This window comes from Nomascus leucogenys, chromosome 15 (assembly GCF_006542625.1).
Source record: "Nomascus leucogenys isolate Asia chromosome 15, Asia_NLE_v1, whole genome shotgun sequence".
NCBI lineage: Eukaryota > Metazoa > Chordata > Mammalia > Primates > Hylobatidae > Nomascus > Nomascus leucogenys.
The window spans coordinates 32,778,189-32,795,467 of NC_044395.1; the positions used below are offsets into that span (position 1 = coordinate 32,778,189).

Here is a 17,279-nt window from a genome sequence, read left to right on the forward strand (position 1 = left end):
TTCAAAGTCCTAACATTGTAGACCTAGGTGTGGTGGCCCTCGGTGTATCCCTACCCTGGATACATTTGCTGGATCTCTGACCTGAGAAGTAGCTTGTGCTTAAGAAGAGTAAGTAATGCTGGTGAATGTTTACACTAGCTATTTTGGCTGTCCACTTGAGAGTCATGCTAGGACCTGTTATTCTATGTCCTGAGCTGGGCTCATGTGGAGGCATGAAGGATGCCTGGAGCCAGGAACTGTGTATGCCTCAGTAATTGCAAAAGCTATGCTGCTAAGAAGCTTCCTTTGTTTAGAGGTAAGATCCTCTGAGGGATAAAGAAAAAAGGAGACCATAGGAAATGATAAAAGGAGTTCTAGGTGATGTTGAAAGACCAAAAAAGCAAGAGCAGTGTAGAGCCCGATAGTTTCTGAAGACTGGTCAGTGGACACAGGAGAAGGGACTGACATCGGGCATGCCATTTTAATTAGCCTACCCTAGCTCTGATTTGGGGAGTGGAAGGAGGGTTTGGATGGTGAAAAAATATGATTAAACTCAAACCACTTAATAAGAGATATGAAAATAGCATTTGCTGTGGACTGAATTCTATCCCTTCAAAATTCATATATTGAGACATAAAAAATAGCATTTTCTATGGACTGAACTGTATGGCCAAATATTCATATATTGAAGCTCTAACCCTCAACGTGATGGTAGTTGGAGATGGGGCCTTTGGGAAATAATTGGGTTTCAATGAGGTAGAAGGAGGGATGGGCATGGGACTTCAAAATATGAATTAAGAAGGACATAGTTCAGTCATTGAGTCTGTAACATGTAACCACTAGGACCCCAAATTCATGTTCTTCTCACATGCAAAATACACTCAATCCATTCCAACAGTGCCACAAACTTTTTTTTTTTTTCTCAGACAAGGCCTCACTCTGTCACCCAGGCTGGAGTGTGGTGATGTGATCATGGCTCATTGTGGCCTCAAATTCCTGGGCTCAAGTGATTCGTCTGCCTCAGCCTTCTGAATAGCTGGGACTACAGGTGTGTGCCACCACAGCCAGATAATTTTTTGTAGAGATAGGGTCTGCTGCATTGTCCAGGCTAGTCTCAAATGCCTGGGTTCAAGTGATCCTCCCACCTTGGCCTCTCAAAGTGTTGGGATTACAGGGGTGAGCCACCTTGTCCTGCTCCCAAAATTTTCACTCACTCCAGTATCAACTCTAAAGTCCAAAGTTTCTTCTAAATACCATAAAAATTGGATATGGGTAGACTTGAGGTATGATTCATCCTAAGGCAAAATTCCTCTCCAGCTGTAAACCTGTGAAGAAGGACAAGGTATGTGTTTCCAAAATACATAGGTGGGACAGCCATAGGCTAGTCATTTCCATTCCAGAAGGGAGAAACAGGAAATAAGAAAGGGGTGACAGGTGTCAAGCAAGCCCTTAACTTAGAAAGGCAAATTCCTTTAGATCTTAAATGCTTAAGGATAATCTTCTTTGGCTTGATACTCTGCCTCTGGACCCACTGAGGTGGCAGTCTTCCTTCTACCCTGGTGGCGGTAGAGCCCTGAAGGCTCTGGGTGGCCCAATCTCCAAGGTTCCACAGGGTCAACTTATGCTCTGCCCGTATGCTCTGCAGCGTGGCCCTGCCTCCAAGGCTTTGGTTGGAGGCCATCTGGCCTGTTGAAATGGAGGCAGTGGCCCTGATGGCCCTAAAGATCTCTGAATTGCTTCGGGGTCTTTCTAACCTTTTCTTGAAGAACAGCGCATGTTCACAGCCCAATAGCTCTTGCAGGATCTAAGAAGTCCAACAGCCTTCCTTCATCTCATCTCATTGCTCAAACTAGCAGAGTTTTTGCTGCTGATATAATTCCATCTCTATTCCTGACTTCTGTTGAAATGGCTGATTAAGTCTATGAGTCATACCCATGATCTCTTTATCAAATGGCTGTTCAGTGTTCTGAACAGTGTTCTCTTCAGAACAAACTTTCTCTTTTTTTACAATAAGGATAGGTTGAAAACTTTCCAAATCTTCAAATGTTGGTTCATTTTTGGTTAACAATTCCTTCTGCAATTCATCTCTCTTCTTTCATACTTTAAGCAAGACATTACTTTAAGACTTTGCTTAGAAATCTCGTCAGCTAAATCTCCAACTTCATCACTTATAAGTTCTACCTTCCATAAAACAATAGAAAACAGTTCATCCAAGTTATTTGCCACTTTAAAACAACGATCACCTTTACCCCAGTTTCCAATAACATGTCCCTTATTTCCTTGGGAGCTATCACCAGAATTGCCCATAGTGTCCGTATACATGCACCTCAAGCTTCCATCCATCATTCAGTTCCAAAGCCACTTCCACATTCTTAGGTATTTGTTACAGCAGCACTCACTTCTCAGTACCAAGATCCGTCTTAGTCAGCTTGGGCTGCTATAACAAAATGCCAATCTGGGTGGCTTAAACAATAGACATGTATTTCTCAAAGTTTTAGAGGCTAGAAAGTCCAAGGTCAAGGTCCAGATGATTCAGTTCCTGGTGAAGGCACTCTTCTTGGCTTGCAGAAAACTGTCTTCTCTCTGTGTACTTAGATGGCTCTAGTGCTTTTACTTCTTATTATAAAGGCATTAATCCCATCATGAGGGCCCCACCCTTGTGCCCTCATCTAAACCTAATTTATTTTCCAAAGGCCCCATCTCCAAAAACCATCGCATTGAAGGGTTAGGGATTAAACATATGAATTTGGGGGTGGGGACACAACTCACTCCATAACACATTTCTTTCGTAGGAATTTCATTAAATTATGTCCCCAGCATTTATAAGACATGTAATGCATCACTATGATCACATACAGAAAGAATACAGTTTTCCCCTAGTACTAGCATTATAAAACACTGGGTGCCTCCTTATCATTTGGTGTCTTAAGTTAGTACTTTTCTGGCAACCCCATTAATGTGGAAGTGACAGAGGCAGGAGAGTGAAGTGGTGAATCTCTTCAATTCTGGGTCCTCTGCTCACTCAGTTGAGTAAAACTGCACACATTACTTAGCTTATGCCTCTATTCATTTGTAAAATAGTGATATATAATACTACCTTTCTTGCATTGTTTCATGAATGAAAGGAGGTAATGTTTATGATGCCCTTAGCTGAGCACACGGGAAGCATCCATTAATGTTATTAAAAAAAGACAAAGTGTATCTAAACATAGGAGCTATGGCGGCTGGCTGAGAGGATAAAACAGCACCGACAACTGGCAATCTCCAGGGAGTGCAGCACAGTGAAGGAGGTTCCATCATCGCTTTCTTTTTTTTTCTTTTTTATTACTATTATACTTTAAGTTTTAGGGTACATGTGCACAATGTGCAGGTTTGTTACATATGTATCCATGTGCCATGTTGGTGTGCTGCACCCATTAACTCGTCATTTAACATTAGGTATATCTCCTAATGCTGTCCCTCCCCTCTCCCCCCACCCCACAACAGTCCCCAGAGTGTAATGTTCCCCTTCCTGTGTCCACGTGTTCTCATTGTTCAATTCCCATTTATGAGTGAGAACATGCGGTGTTTGGTTTTTTGTCCTTGCGATAGTTTACTGAGAATGATGGTTTCCAGTTTCATCCATGTCCCTACAAAGGACATGAACTCATCATTTTTTATGGCTGCATAGTATTCCATGGTGTATATGTGCCACATTTTCTTAATCCAGTCTATCGTTGTTGGACATTTGGGTTGGTTCCAAGTCTTTGCTATTGTTAATAGTGCCACAATAAACATACATGTGCATGTGTCTTTATAGCAGCATCATCTAGTCCTTTGGGTATATACCCAGTCATGGGATGGCTGGGTCAAACGGTATTTCTAGTTCTAGATCCCTGAGGAATCGCTACACTGACTTCCACAATGGTTGAACTAGTTTACAGTCCCACCAACAGTGTAAAAGTGTTCCTATTTCTCCACATCCTCTCCAGCACCTGTTGTTTCCTGACTTTTTAATGATCGCCATTGTAACTGGTGTGAGATGGTATCTCATTGTGGTTTTGATTTGCATTTCTCTGATGGCCAGTGATGATGAGCATTTTTTCACGTGTTTTTTGGCTGCATAAATGTCTTCTTTTGAGAAGTGTCTGTTCATGTCCTTCGCCTACTTTTTGATGGGGTTGTTTGTTTTTTTCTTGTAAAGTGGTTTGAGTTCATTGTAGATTCTGGATATTATCCCTTTGTCAGATGAGTAGGTTGCAAAAATTTTCTCCCATTTTGTAGGTTGCCTGTTCACTCTGATGGTAGTTTCTTTTGGTGTGCAGAAGCTCTTTAGTTTAATTAGATCCCATTTGTCAATTTTGGCTTTTGTTGCCATTGCTTTTGGTGTTTTAGACATGAAGTCCTTGCCCATGCCTGTGTCCTGAATGGTATTGCCTAGGTTTTCTTCTAGGGTTTTTATGGTTTTAGGTCTAACATGTAAGTCTTTAATCCATCTTGAATTAATTTTTGTATAAGGTGTAAGGAAGGGATCCAGTTTCAGCTTTCTACATATGGCTAGCCAGTTTTCCCAGCACCATTTATTAAATAGGGAATCCTTTTCCCATTGAATCCAGCATATAAACAGAACCAAAGACAAAAACCACATGATTATCTCAATAGATGCAGAAAAGGCCTTTGACAAAATTCAACAACCCTTCATGCTAAAAACTCTCAATAAATTAGGTATTGATGGGACATATCTCAAAATAATAAGAGCTATCTATGACAAGCCCACAGCCAATATCATACTGAATGGACAAAAACTGGAAGCATTCCCTTTGAAAACTGGCACAAGACAGGGATGCCCTCTCTCACCACTCCTATTCAACATAGTGTTGGAAGTTCTGGCCAAGGCAATCAGGCAGGAGAAGGAAATAAAGGGTGTTCAATTAGGAAAAGAGGAAGTCAAATTGTCCCTGTTTGCAGATGACATGATTGTATATCTAGAAAACGCCATTGTCTCAGCCCAAAATCTCCTTAAGCTGACAAGCAACTTCAGCAAAGTCTCAGGATACAAAATCAATGTACAAAAATCACAAGCATTTTTGTACACCAATAACAGACAAACAGAGAGCCAAATCATGAGTGAACTCCCATTCACAATTGCTTCAAAGAGAATAAAATACCTAGGAATCCAACTTACAAGGGACGTGAAGGACCTCTTCAAGGAGAACTACAAACCACTGCTCAATGAAATAAAAGAGGATACAAACAAATGGAAGAACATTCCATGCTCATGGGTTGGAAGAATCAAGATCGTGAAAATGGTCATACTGCCCAAGGTAATTTATAGATTCAATGCCATCCCCATCAAGCTACCAATGACTTTCTTCGCAGAATTGGAAAAAAACTACTTTAAAGTTCATATGGAACCAAAAAAGAGCCTGCATCGCCAAGTCAATCCTAAGCCAAAAGAACAAAGCTGGAGGCATCACGCTACCTGAGTTCAAACTACACTACAAGGCTATAGTAACCAAAACAGCATGGTACTGGTACCATAACAGAGACATAGATCAATGAAATAGAACAGAGCCCTCAGAAATAATGCTGCATATCTACAACTATCTGATCTTTGACAAACCATCATCACTTTCTTTAGAACTGGTCACTTCCCAAAAGAATGTCTCTTCACCTATTTTAAAAAGCTGCTTCTTTTGCTTTAAAAGGGCCCCAGAGGAAAATAAGAGGGGGGTATATCAGAAAAAGAAATATAGCAGAAAAAGAAAAAGTAAAAGGAGATAAAAATGAGCTAGTGGAAGAGTACTAACATTCCACTAGAACTTCTACTTCTGAAATAGTGTTATTATTCTTCTGTCCTATTTTTCAGAGTATTTATAATTCATCAAGTCAGGCACATGAGACATTTGAGAACCTCTTTTTGCAATGATTTTTTCAAAAATTAGTAAAAAGTTAATGCTATTTTGTGTATGTACTAACGTGGGGAGAGGGTTGAGCCCTTATTTCAGCGAGCCTTATTTTTTCAAATAGATTGACTGAAGTTACTGTAAACATGTTTTATAAACACTGTGATACATGGCTCTGATTATTTCCTTTTGAAAATTTTGAGTTGGGCAAATATATTCTCTCAGATACTCAGTTTAATTTTGTGAGTTGTCTGTACCAGCTTTTTGCTCTATAAATTTTGCAGTAGTCTTTAGCCAAAAGCAATAAAATCTGACCTACTAAGTCTAACATCATGAACTGTTTGTAATCCTGTTCTTGACTAATACTTTAAGTTACTTTTGTGTAATTTACCTAAATACATCCCTAAACAAAAAAAATCTAATTTAAAATGCATTTTATTGAGTATAAATCCATATCACCAATCAGATTCTCCTTCTAAATGGAACGTTGCTTTTATTCATTCTGTTGCTAAGATACCTCAACCTAAAATTTAAAATATAAGCTTTCGTATTTTTTTTTCCAAAATAGTCTTATATTAACTCTCTGCTTTCTTCCTTGGCCCAAGAGTTATGGAAGGGACTTAGTGTTATTAAGTGTTTAAGTGTTTGGGTAATTTTCTTAAAAAAAATTCTGGCTTTTTCAATGTATTATGAAATAATACATTATGAAAATATAATCTAGCTGGGCGCGATGGCTCACACCCATAATCCCAGCACTTTCGGAGGCCAAGGCAGGTGGATCACTTGAGGCCAGGAGTTCGAGACCAGCCTGGCCAATGTGGCGAAACCCTATCACTACTTAAAAAAAAAAAAAAAAAAAAGAAATTAGGCTGAGCACGGTGGTTCACACCTGTAATCCCAGCACTGTGGGAGGCCAAGGTTGGCAGATTTACTTGCGGTCAGGAGTTCAAGACCAGCCTGGCCAACATGGCGAAATCCCATCTCTATTAAAAACACAAAAATTAGCTGGGTGTGGTGGCACACACCTGTAATCCCAGCTACCTGGGAGGCTGAGGCAGGAGAATCGCTTGAACCTGGGAGACGAAAGTTGCAGTAAGCTGAGATCATGCCACTGCACTCCAGCCTGGGTGACAGTGAGACTCTCTCAAAAAACAAGCAAGCAAAAAACCAAAAATTAGCTGGGAATTAGCCGGGTGTGGGGGCCCACGACTGTAATCCCAGCTACTGGGGAGGCTGAGGCATGAGAACTGCTTGAACCCAGGAGGCACCACTGCACTCCAGCCGGGTGACAGAGTGAGACCCTGTCTCAAAAAAAAAAAAAAAATCCTGTGGTTGGCTGATTCCTCTGTGAGAAATCCATGTACCCATGTACTCATCTCAATTTAGATTTTGCCCAAATATCCCCATATCAGTAGACTCTTTCCTGATCTTTTCCCTCTGGGCAGAACTGACCACTCTTGCCCACACTTTTTAATTTTTTTTTAGTTTTTGAGGCAGTCTAGCTCTGTCACCCAGGGTAGAGGGCAGTGACACAATCTCAGCTCACAGCAATCCTCCACCTCCCAGGTCCAATCAATTCTCCTTCCTCAGCGACCAAGTAGCTAGTATTACAGGTGCTCGCCACCACGCCTGGCTAATTTTTGTATTTTTAGTAGAGATGGGTTTTCACCATGTTGGCCAGGCTGGTCTTGAACTCCTATACTCAAGTGATCCGCCCGCCTCAGCCTCCCAAAGTGCTGGGATTACAGACGTGAGCCACCATGCCCGGCCCTTGGCTACACTTCTATGGTAGCACCTTTGACACATTAGTACACACACACACACACACATTTTAACATATCAAGTTCCTTTAGTACAGGTTTTCTTATTTACCTTAATGTTCTCTATATCTAGCAGAGTACATGGAAAATACACAATACTTTTACATGAATAAAAAGAGAGAAAAATTGCTCTTATGTGTTAAGCCAGGATAGTAGCAGTAGACTCCCAGGAAAGAGATGCAGGGCGGGACTGGCACAGCTGGTCATACTTAATCTTGATGTATCAAACAGATGAGTCATTCACAATTTATATTTTAATAATGAAAATTCCTGAGGCAAAATTTTGTTATAATAGTAAAATAGTATCTGAAAAGACGAAAATTTTATTTACCTAATGTGATCCATTGTCCAGAAGAATCTGAAAGTAACTTCAAATTGGGAATAACATTTGGGTCTTTGAAAAAAGCCTAAAATACAAATTTGAGGGGAATAAGTTAGATATTTTATTATAAATGAGAGTAAAAATTAACATAAGATAACTATAATCTCATTTAATTCAAATAGGAGAATTTTAAATTGGTAAAATGTCTGAGTAATAAAGAGTTTATAAATAAATGAAGTTTTATTACATTCGAGTTGGAACAGTATGAACATTGTGTGTCCAAGTACAGAAGTCTTTGGAACTTAATTTAGAAAATAATAATATACAGTAAACATTAGGAGGTTATATAATTTTGAAAACTTTGTTTTCCTTCAATCTTGCTTACTGAATTGCCTTAGTAACAACTTACATACTAGATCTAAATCCAAAAGTAACTGTCACTTTAATTCTTTCCAAAAGTCATGTAAAAAAGTGAAAAATCTAACTTCCTAAAAATGAAACGTTTTCTGTATGGCAAATGACAACAAAGCAGGTAACTTTTGGTGAGAGCACCAGAAGACATGCACTTTCACAAGCTGCTGGCAGAAGTGTGAATCTTTATAACCCTTTGGGAAAGTAATTTGCTATTATCTTGAACAATAAAAACATGCATATCTCATCCAACAAACTCTACTTTTGGGTTCTGAAACCACCAGTGGATAAGATTTAGGTATAAGGAGTTTTTTGTTTTAATATAGTATTGTTTGTAGTGTCAAAACTTGGAAACAATTTCAATGTCTAGCAGTAGAAAAACAGTTGAATAAAATATAGTCCATCTGTATCAGACAGAATGCAGCTATTGGAAAGGAAGTATTAGAATAGAATGTAAGCTCCCTAAGAGGAGGGGTCCTGTTTTTCTTATTCACTGCTATCTCCCAGGACTTAGAACAGGGCCTAACATATAGCACTTACTAAATAAACATCCCCTGAACAGACTATGTATTGATTTTGAGGAAAAATTATAAATACTTTCAGTTAAAAAAGGGTAGTTTAGGGCCAGGCGCGGTGGCTTACGCTTGTAATCCCAGCACTTTGGGAGGCCGAGGCGGGCGGATCACGGGGTCAGGAGATCGAGACCATCCTGGCTAACATGGTGAAACCCTGTCTCTACTAAAAATACAAAAAATTAGCCGGGCGTGGTGGCGGGTACCTGTAGTCCCAGCTACTTGGGAGGCTGAGGCAGGAGAATGGCATGAACCTGGGAGGCAGAGCTTGCAATGAGCCAAGATCGTGCCACTGCACTCCAGCCTGGGCGACAGAGCGAGACTCCGTCTCAAAAAAAAAAAAAAAAAAAAGGGTAGTTTAAGAGTAATGTGTATGGCCAGGTGTGGTGCCTCACGCCTATGGTCCCAGCACTTTGGGAGGCTGAGGCAGATCACTTGAGGTCAGGAGTTCAAGACCAGTCTGAGCAACCTGGTGAAACCCCATCTCTACTAAAAATACAAAAACTTAGCTGGGCACGGTGGTGTGCACCTGTTGCCCCAGCTACTCGGGAGGCTGAGTTGGGAGGACTGCTAAAGCCCAGGGGAGTGGAGGTTGCAGCGAGCTGAGATCGCACCATTGCACTCCAGCCTGGGTGACAGAGTGAGACCCCATCTCAAAAAAAAAAAAAAAAAGAGTAACGCACATGATAAAACAAAATAAAACCTCTATACATTTATATGAGCATAAAGAAAAGTATGTAAGAATATGTATCATAGGCCGGGTGCAGTGACTCATACCTGCAATCCCAGCACTTTGGGAGGCCAAGGCAGGCGGATCACGAGGTCAGGAGTTCAAGACTAGCCTGACCAACATGTTCAAACCTTGTCTCTACTAAAAATACAAAAATTAGCTAGGCATGGTGACACGTGCCTGTAATCCCAGCTACTCAGGAGGCTAAGGCAGGAGAATCGCTTGAACCCCGGAGGCGGAGGTTGCAGTGAGCTGAGATCGCACCACTGCACTCCAGCCTGGGCGACACAGCGAGACTCTGTCTCGAAAAAAAAAGAAGAATATCAAACTACTTGCTTTGGAAGTGGTGGTTACAGACTCATGGTAAGAGGAGGGTTGAGAGGGTAGGGAGTAGGAGTAGACTGGGATAAGACTGACATTTTCTATGAATTATTCTTTGTTGTTTAAATTGTTACAATAAATACTTTCATTTTCTCAACATTCCCTTCAAGTGATCACTCACTTTTCCTTCTTGAGAGAGGAATACCTTCTTGAGAGAGGAATCTAAACTGTCTCACTTTTTTTTTTTTTTTTTGAGACCAAGTCTCGCTCTGTCATTCAGGCTGGAGTGCAATGGTGCGATCTCAGCTCACTGCAGCCTCTACCTCCTGGGTTCAATAGATTCTCCTGCCTCAGCCTCCCGAGTAGCTGGGACTACAAAAGTGCGCCAACACACCCAGCTAATTTTTGTATTTTTAGTAGAGACAGGGTTTTGCCATGTTGGCCAGGCTGGTCTTGAACTCCTGACCTCAGGTGATCCATCCATCTCAGGCTCCCAAAGTGCTGGGATTACAGGCGTGAGCCACTGAGCCCAGCCTCACTTCTCTTATCTACTTCTCATTCCTCTCTATCTGGTTCCTGCTCCTATCACGTAATGAATAGTACCTTTGACTTCCTAATACTAAAATCCAATGGACAGTGCTTGCCCTCATGGGCAGGCAGATAGTAAGAGAGGACACAGTAACATGCCATGTACACTACAAAAAAGTGCAGGTGCTATCAAAGTACAAAATGGGCAGACATAATCTAATGGCATTGGGAAGAAATGTTAACATAGAAAGAACACTTAGGTTTAGATCAGAAAGTTGAGTAGGAGTTAGCTGGGCAAAGGGGTATACTGGTAAATGTTTAACAACTGGCCACTCTTCCTCCCCCAAAAAGCCCTGATTATAGCGTTTGCCTGTTTCCATGGTGGATTTCAAGTTGCCAACAGTGTAACAACCAGCAAACAAAGATTCCTGACAGTCTAGCAATCAGGCTCTCCTAAACTGGTTCCAGTATGCCACTGGAATTACCATTTTTTAAGGGAGAGAAAATGGTAAGTGTGAAGGCTGTAAGGTGAGAAAGGATGATACATTCCGTTCAAGGAAAGTGAAGAGGTTTGGTGTGACCCAGAAGCAGCAATGGTCAGATAAGGCTGGGGAGTTAAATTGACCTTGTAGTCAAGTGAAGAATTTTAATCCTGATCTAAAATTGATCTAGATCTTGATCAGTATTTTGATCTAAGGGCAGTGGGAAAACACTGAAGTTCTTTTTCTTTTTTCTTTTACAATTTTATAATACGGACAGGGTCTCACTTTGTTGTCCAAGCTGGTCTCAGACCCCTGGCTTCAAGTGATCCTCTTGCCTTGGCTTCCCAAAGAGCTGGGATTACAGGCATGAGCCACGGCACCAGCCACACTGAAGGCTTTTTTTTTTTTTTTTTTTTTTTTTTTTTTTTTTTTTTTACGGAGTTTTGCTCTTGTTGCCCAGGCTGGAGTGTAATGGCAGACTGATGGTTTCTAGTTCAGTATCAATTCTTTCTTCCTTAAGGAATCCCATTTTTATTTGGGACAGCAATGTGCTCAGCTTAGTCTGCATTTCCAGCCTCCCTGGGATATGGGAGGCCTAAATTCTGGTCACATGCCTAAGTTCTCGTCATGAGATGTAAGCAGAAGCGTTGCGCAGGCTTCCAGGAAAGCTCTATAAATTAAGGCGCTTCCTTGCAGTTGTTTATGTGGAAAATTCTCCTTATCATCCCCAGTCCCATGGTGAAGATGTCAACACTATGTACTGAGCCCAGAGCTTTCTTGAAATCCAAAGTTAAATGTTATATTCAACTATCTAGAATACTGCCACTTGTATGTACCTCAAATTCAGCACGCCTAAAACTGAACTCATTTTCCTTGTAATTCTTCCGTGTTTTCTACACATTTAATGGCATCATCAGCCACTTGAGTCAACCAAGCCAGAAACTTGGGAGTCATACTGCATGTCCCCCTCTCCTTTACTCTCAATATCTTACCATTCCTTAAGCCTTTCTCCTAAATCTGGGCCATACTGGTACTCAACATTATCATGTAACTGTCTAGAGGACAACAGTTTCCAATTTAGTGTCACTACTTCCTGACTCAGTCCTAACAACTCACCCTCCACACTTCTGCCAAGGTGATCTCAATATTTTAACATTTAAAGTCTTTCTTAAAACCTTCTCCTTCTTAGCCAGATAAAGTCAAAATTTCTTTGCATGGCACAAAAGGTCTTCTAAAATATTATCCCACCCATCTCTCCAACATTATCCTTGCCACTTCATCTACCTGATGAATTCCTACTCATCTTTCAGGCCCCGCCTTAAGAGTCCTGTCTTTTATAAATGCTCTTCTGACCACCTCAGTCAAAAATGATCACTTTCTCTTTTGTGCCACCGAAGTACCTTATGCCTCTGGTATGTATTATATCACTTCTCTCTCTGCAATGTAAATTTTGGTATTTCCCTCGCTTTGTGTCTATTCATCTATATAGACCTAGGAACTAAAGAAATGTTTGCCAGATAAATGTTTCCTTCCATCCATTTATCATCTCACAAATACATTTTTGGAACATAATTTGTTTTTAAATTGAAAGGGAAAACTCAAAATCTGGAATTCTAGTTTAAACAATACCCTCTGTTCAGTAATGAGTTTTTGTAGTAGAAACAGCATGGCTTCTAGAGTCAAAATGCCTGGGTTCTGCCCTTTGCTGAATGTTTTTGCATAAATTACGTAACCTTTCTGAATCTTAAGCTATAAAATGGAAGTCAGAACACCAAACTTGGCAGATTGTTGTAAAGATTAATGATAAATGTAATATAAAAAGTGCTGAAAGCTGAATCTGTGCACACTGGAGTCACTACTGCTATAGAAAAATACTTCATAAAGTAATATAGAAATTTTTTTTTTGAGACAGGTTCTTACTTTGTCACCCAGGCTAGGGTGCAGTGGTGCGATCACAGCTCAAGCAATCCTCCCACCCCAGCCCCCCAAGTAGCTAGGGCTACAGGTGTGTGCCACCACACCCAGCTAATTAAAAATTTTTAAAAAAATAGCCACAGGGTCTCACTGTGTTGCCCAGGCTGGTCTCAAACTCCTGGGCTCAAGTGATCCTCCTGCCTCAGCCTCCCAAAGTGCTGGGATTACAGTTGTGAGCCACCATGCCCTGCCTCAGACTTTTTTTTTTCCTTAACATTTCTAGCTCCCCAAACTATACACGCCTTGTAAGCTGGGATCAGGTCTCTTCATATTTTTAATACCCTCTAGAGGGACACAGTAAATATTCAACAACTATTTACTGAATAAATGAATTATATTAAAATTTTTACAGTATTCTAAAATTCAGTGACCTCGAATCCTGATCTTTAAAAAAAATTATAGACAGCCAGTACTGGTATAAATAAAAAATATAAAAAGCTACACAATAATCTAACCATGAGTATTTGAGAAATGTTATTAATGTCATTATCAGTAGCATTATTAATATAATGGCACTATAACACTATCTTAGGGAAAGGGAGATAGATATTTAACCAATTTACTCTCTGTTATGGGTTGATAGTGTCCCCCCAAAATTTACATCCTTCCTGAAATATCACAAAGTGACCTTAGTTGGAATTAGGGTTGTTGCCGATGTAATTAATTAAGATTAGGTTATGCTGGGCCCTTAATTCAATATGACTGGTGTCTCTATAAGAAGAAGAGATGCAGACACATGAAGGGAAAAGGCTATGGGACTGACAGGAAGAGAAGAAAGTGCTGCAGCTGCAAACTAAAGGATGCCAAGTGTGGGTGGCAACCGCCAGAAGCCAGGAAGAGGCAAGGATGGATTCTCCCCTACGGGTTTCAGAGGAATGATGGCCCTGCCAGCACCTTGATTTAAGACTTCTGGCCTCCAGAACTATGACGCAATCCTAGCTAATGTTCTCCTTTCTCCATTTCCTCCTATTTTCTTTACTGCCCATATCACTATATGAAATAATCAGATTTTTTTTTTCATTTATTGTAGTCTTGCCAAGGCCTGTACAATCTTTGACAGCTGGGCTCTTGTCTTGTTCCTCCTTGTATCCCCAGCACTGGAAGGAATTCCTAGCACATGATAGGCCCTCAGGAATTGTTTGTTATGCCAAACTATAAACCACAGTCAATGCATGAAGGACATGAATGGCAGAGAATGAAGATAATTTCATAAACCATAACAGTATTTTCCATTTGATTGAGGAGAAAAAAAAAACAGGATTGAAAATAATGGACTAAATTTTAACAAACACACCAAAACTTAAACTCTCAAGTGAGTTTTACCTCTCTCAAAGTAGTCACCTCTAGTAGTCAAAAGACTTATTCAAATCACTGTGCTACGGCTTCAAACTTTTTTGGGGGAATTCCTCATTTGGAACTGCTGGTAGAGCCTGAAGCCCAGTTCTCAGAGTGGGTGTGATGTTGAGAAAAAAATCAAAAGTAATATGGAGCTAGTAAATAAAGCGGTGATAAAGCTGTGTGATAATATTTAAAGTATTTTAAAATGAGGTGTGCCTATTTAAAAAGAGAGGCTGGGGGTGGTGGCTTACGCCTGTAATCCCCAGCACTTTGGGAGTCTGGGGATTCAAGACTAGCCTGGGTAACATAGTGAGACTCTGCCTCTAAAAAAATTTTTTTTAATTAGCTGGACGTGGTGGCCTGCACCTGTAGTCCCAGCTACTCAGGAAGCTTGAGCCCGGGAGGTCGAGGCTGCAGTGAGCTGAGATGGTGCAACTGCACTTCATTCAGCCTGGGTGACAGAGAAAGACCCTGTTTCAAAAAAATAAGTAAATAAAATAAAATAAAACAAAATAAAATGAAACAAAAATAAACAAAGGGAGAAACTAATCTTCTAGAGAGCGCGCGATCTTCCAGAACTGCAAAGTTCCCTGAGGCAAGATACAAGATGCTGAAAGTAGAGAAAGAATGAACTAAATGACAAATTTATGATGCGTGATTCGAAAAAAAATCATTTGCACCTTTTATTACTCCCAAAAGCCAAGAAAACGACATCACTAAGGAATGGCGTGTTCACAAGAATCTATGCCAACGTGGGGGAAGTTTAAAAATGGCAGAGACCCAGGGAACTCTCCGACCCCCATACTAACCATAACGAAATCATCCTTCCGATAGGCCTGAAAGGTCTGGTCAAAGCCGAATGCCTGCGCCTTGATTCTGCCCAGCATGGACCTGGGGCAGAGGAGGAAAAAGAAATCATCTGGGGGCTGGCACCCCCTCACAGCGCACCGATAACCGATCCCACCCACAGTATCCGCCCTGCCCGGGTGGTTCGGGGTTCACTCAGGAAGCCTCAGGGTTCACTCAGAATGGCGCCGACCCGCGCGGGCCCCTCGACGCCCGGCCGGCGCCTCCACAGCCGCGAAGACGAAGGGCCTCTTCTCTCCCTGCGCCTCGGTTCCTCACCACTGGCGGAGCCGGCTGGTGATCTCCTTAGAGCTCAGAGACTGGAAGGTTTTCTGAGGCAAGAACCTGAAGTAGTAGCCGCCCAAGTCCCCGAGCTCCCCAGTAGCCATAGTGCTCTCGGCTGCGTGGATGCCTGGGCCATTTCCATGGAGACGCGGCGGCCGTCGGGTCGGAGCGACGCTGCGGGGGCGGGGCCACACGTCTCTAGGGACCCAGGGGTTCCGGCCTTGCCGCAACGGGTGCAGGGAGGGAGGTCAGCCTGTCTTTCGCAGGAGCTTGTGCCACTTCACTCCCCCACCCCGGGCTTGGCGGTCAGGGAAACTAGGGGTCGGGAATGGAGACAAATTGCCAATCGATACTTGTTGACATTAACTTTTAATAATAATTACTCAGCATGGGTTAATGTTCTAGTCTCAAGAGCTATAACCTCAGATTTACAGTTATCTACGTTTGATGACTCAAACGTTTCTGAAGAAAAGATTATTCTGAATTAATTAGGTTTATCTATTTTGGAAGACAAATGTCTACGTGACTACTTAGGAAACTATTCTGTTTTACCATCTGTTTTTTTTTTTTTTCCTTAAAATGTACATTTGAAGACCAAAAAAAGTTTCCATACACAGTACAACATGCTGTTTATTTATTTTTGTTTTTTTAGACCACTTTTGTTCTGGTATGCGTGCTGTTTAATAGAAAACACACTTTTCTTATTTTCTATTGAAAATTATCTTCGTTTCTACTTTTTTTTTTTTTTTTTTTTGAGATGGTGTCTCGCTCTGTTGCTCAGGCTGGAGTGCAGTGGCGCGATCTCGGCTCACTGCAACCTCCGCCTCCCGGATTCAAGTGATTCTCCTGCTTCAGCCTCCCGAGTACCTGGGATTACAGGCTAAGTTTTTGTATTTTTAGTAGAGACAGGGTTTCCCCATGTTGGCCAGGCTGGTCTCGAACTCCTGACCTCGAGTGATCCACCCGCCTCGGCCTCCCAAGGTGTTGGGATTACAGGCTTGAGCCACCGCGCCCGGCCTGTTTCTATAGTTTTTATTTTTGCCTTATAGCTGTGCATTTGGACTTCAGAATGGAGGGATAGTTCTTTTCCATGTCGTTGCTTTCTCTCCTTTTCCCCTAGCCCTTAAGAACTGACCTTGATTATTTTTTAACAGCATTAGCAGAAGAAGAGACAGGGAACAAAGACAAAAAAGAGAAACAGAGGGAGAGATAGATAGATTATTCCTTTTCATTGATGTTTAGTATTCTGTTACTTGACTATACTACAGTTTATCCTTTTGGGCTGTTTCCTCTTTGAGGTTATTATGAAAGCAGCTATGAAGATTCCTGTGTATGCTTTTAGATGGACTTATGCACCATTTCTGTTGGAAATACATCCAGGATTGGAATTGCTCAGTTACATGGCATAAGTATGTCTAGCTTTACTACACACTGTCAAAAAGTTTTCTAAAGATCAGTTTACATCCCAACCAGCAATGAATGAGATTTCCCGTTGTTCAACATCCTTGCTCACACATAGTATTGCCAGTCTTTTAAAATTTTAGCCATTCTAAGGAGGTTATATTAATTTTTTATTGTGATTTCAGTTTGCATTTCCTTGATAGTTAATGTTGCTGAGCAACTTTGCAATATGCCGGGTCATTTGTATATCTTCTTTAGTGAAATGACTATTTGAGTGTTTTGTCCATTAGGAAGAAGAAGGGTTGTCAGTCTTTTTCTTACTAATGTTTAGGAAGTTTTTATATAATATGGATATGACCCCATTGCCAGGTATACATATGGCGAA

The 17,279-nt window shown here is 41.1% G+C and overlaps 1 protein-coding gene across 1 annotated transcript in view; it reads right to left on the reverse strand.

The window, feature by feature from the left end:
• Positions 1-15,652, reverse strand: part of CFAP300 (cilia and flagella associated protein 300) — a 34,972-nt gene extending 19,320 nt beyond the window's left edge. Inside the window, exons 1-3 of the mRNA XM_003253037.4 lie at positions 15,488-15,652; positions 15,172-15,253; positions 8,016-8,091 (exon numbers count right to left, since the gene is read on the reverse strand). Coding sequence (XP_003253085.1) covers positions 8,016-8,091; positions 15,172-15,253; positions 15,488-15,597 — 268 coding nt within the window. The 5' untranslated portion in view covers positions 15,598-15,652. The remainder of the gene's footprint in view (positions 1-8,015; positions 8,092-15,171; positions 15,254-15,487) is intronic.
• Between the last annotated feature and the right edge of the window lie 1,627 nt (positions 15,653-17,279).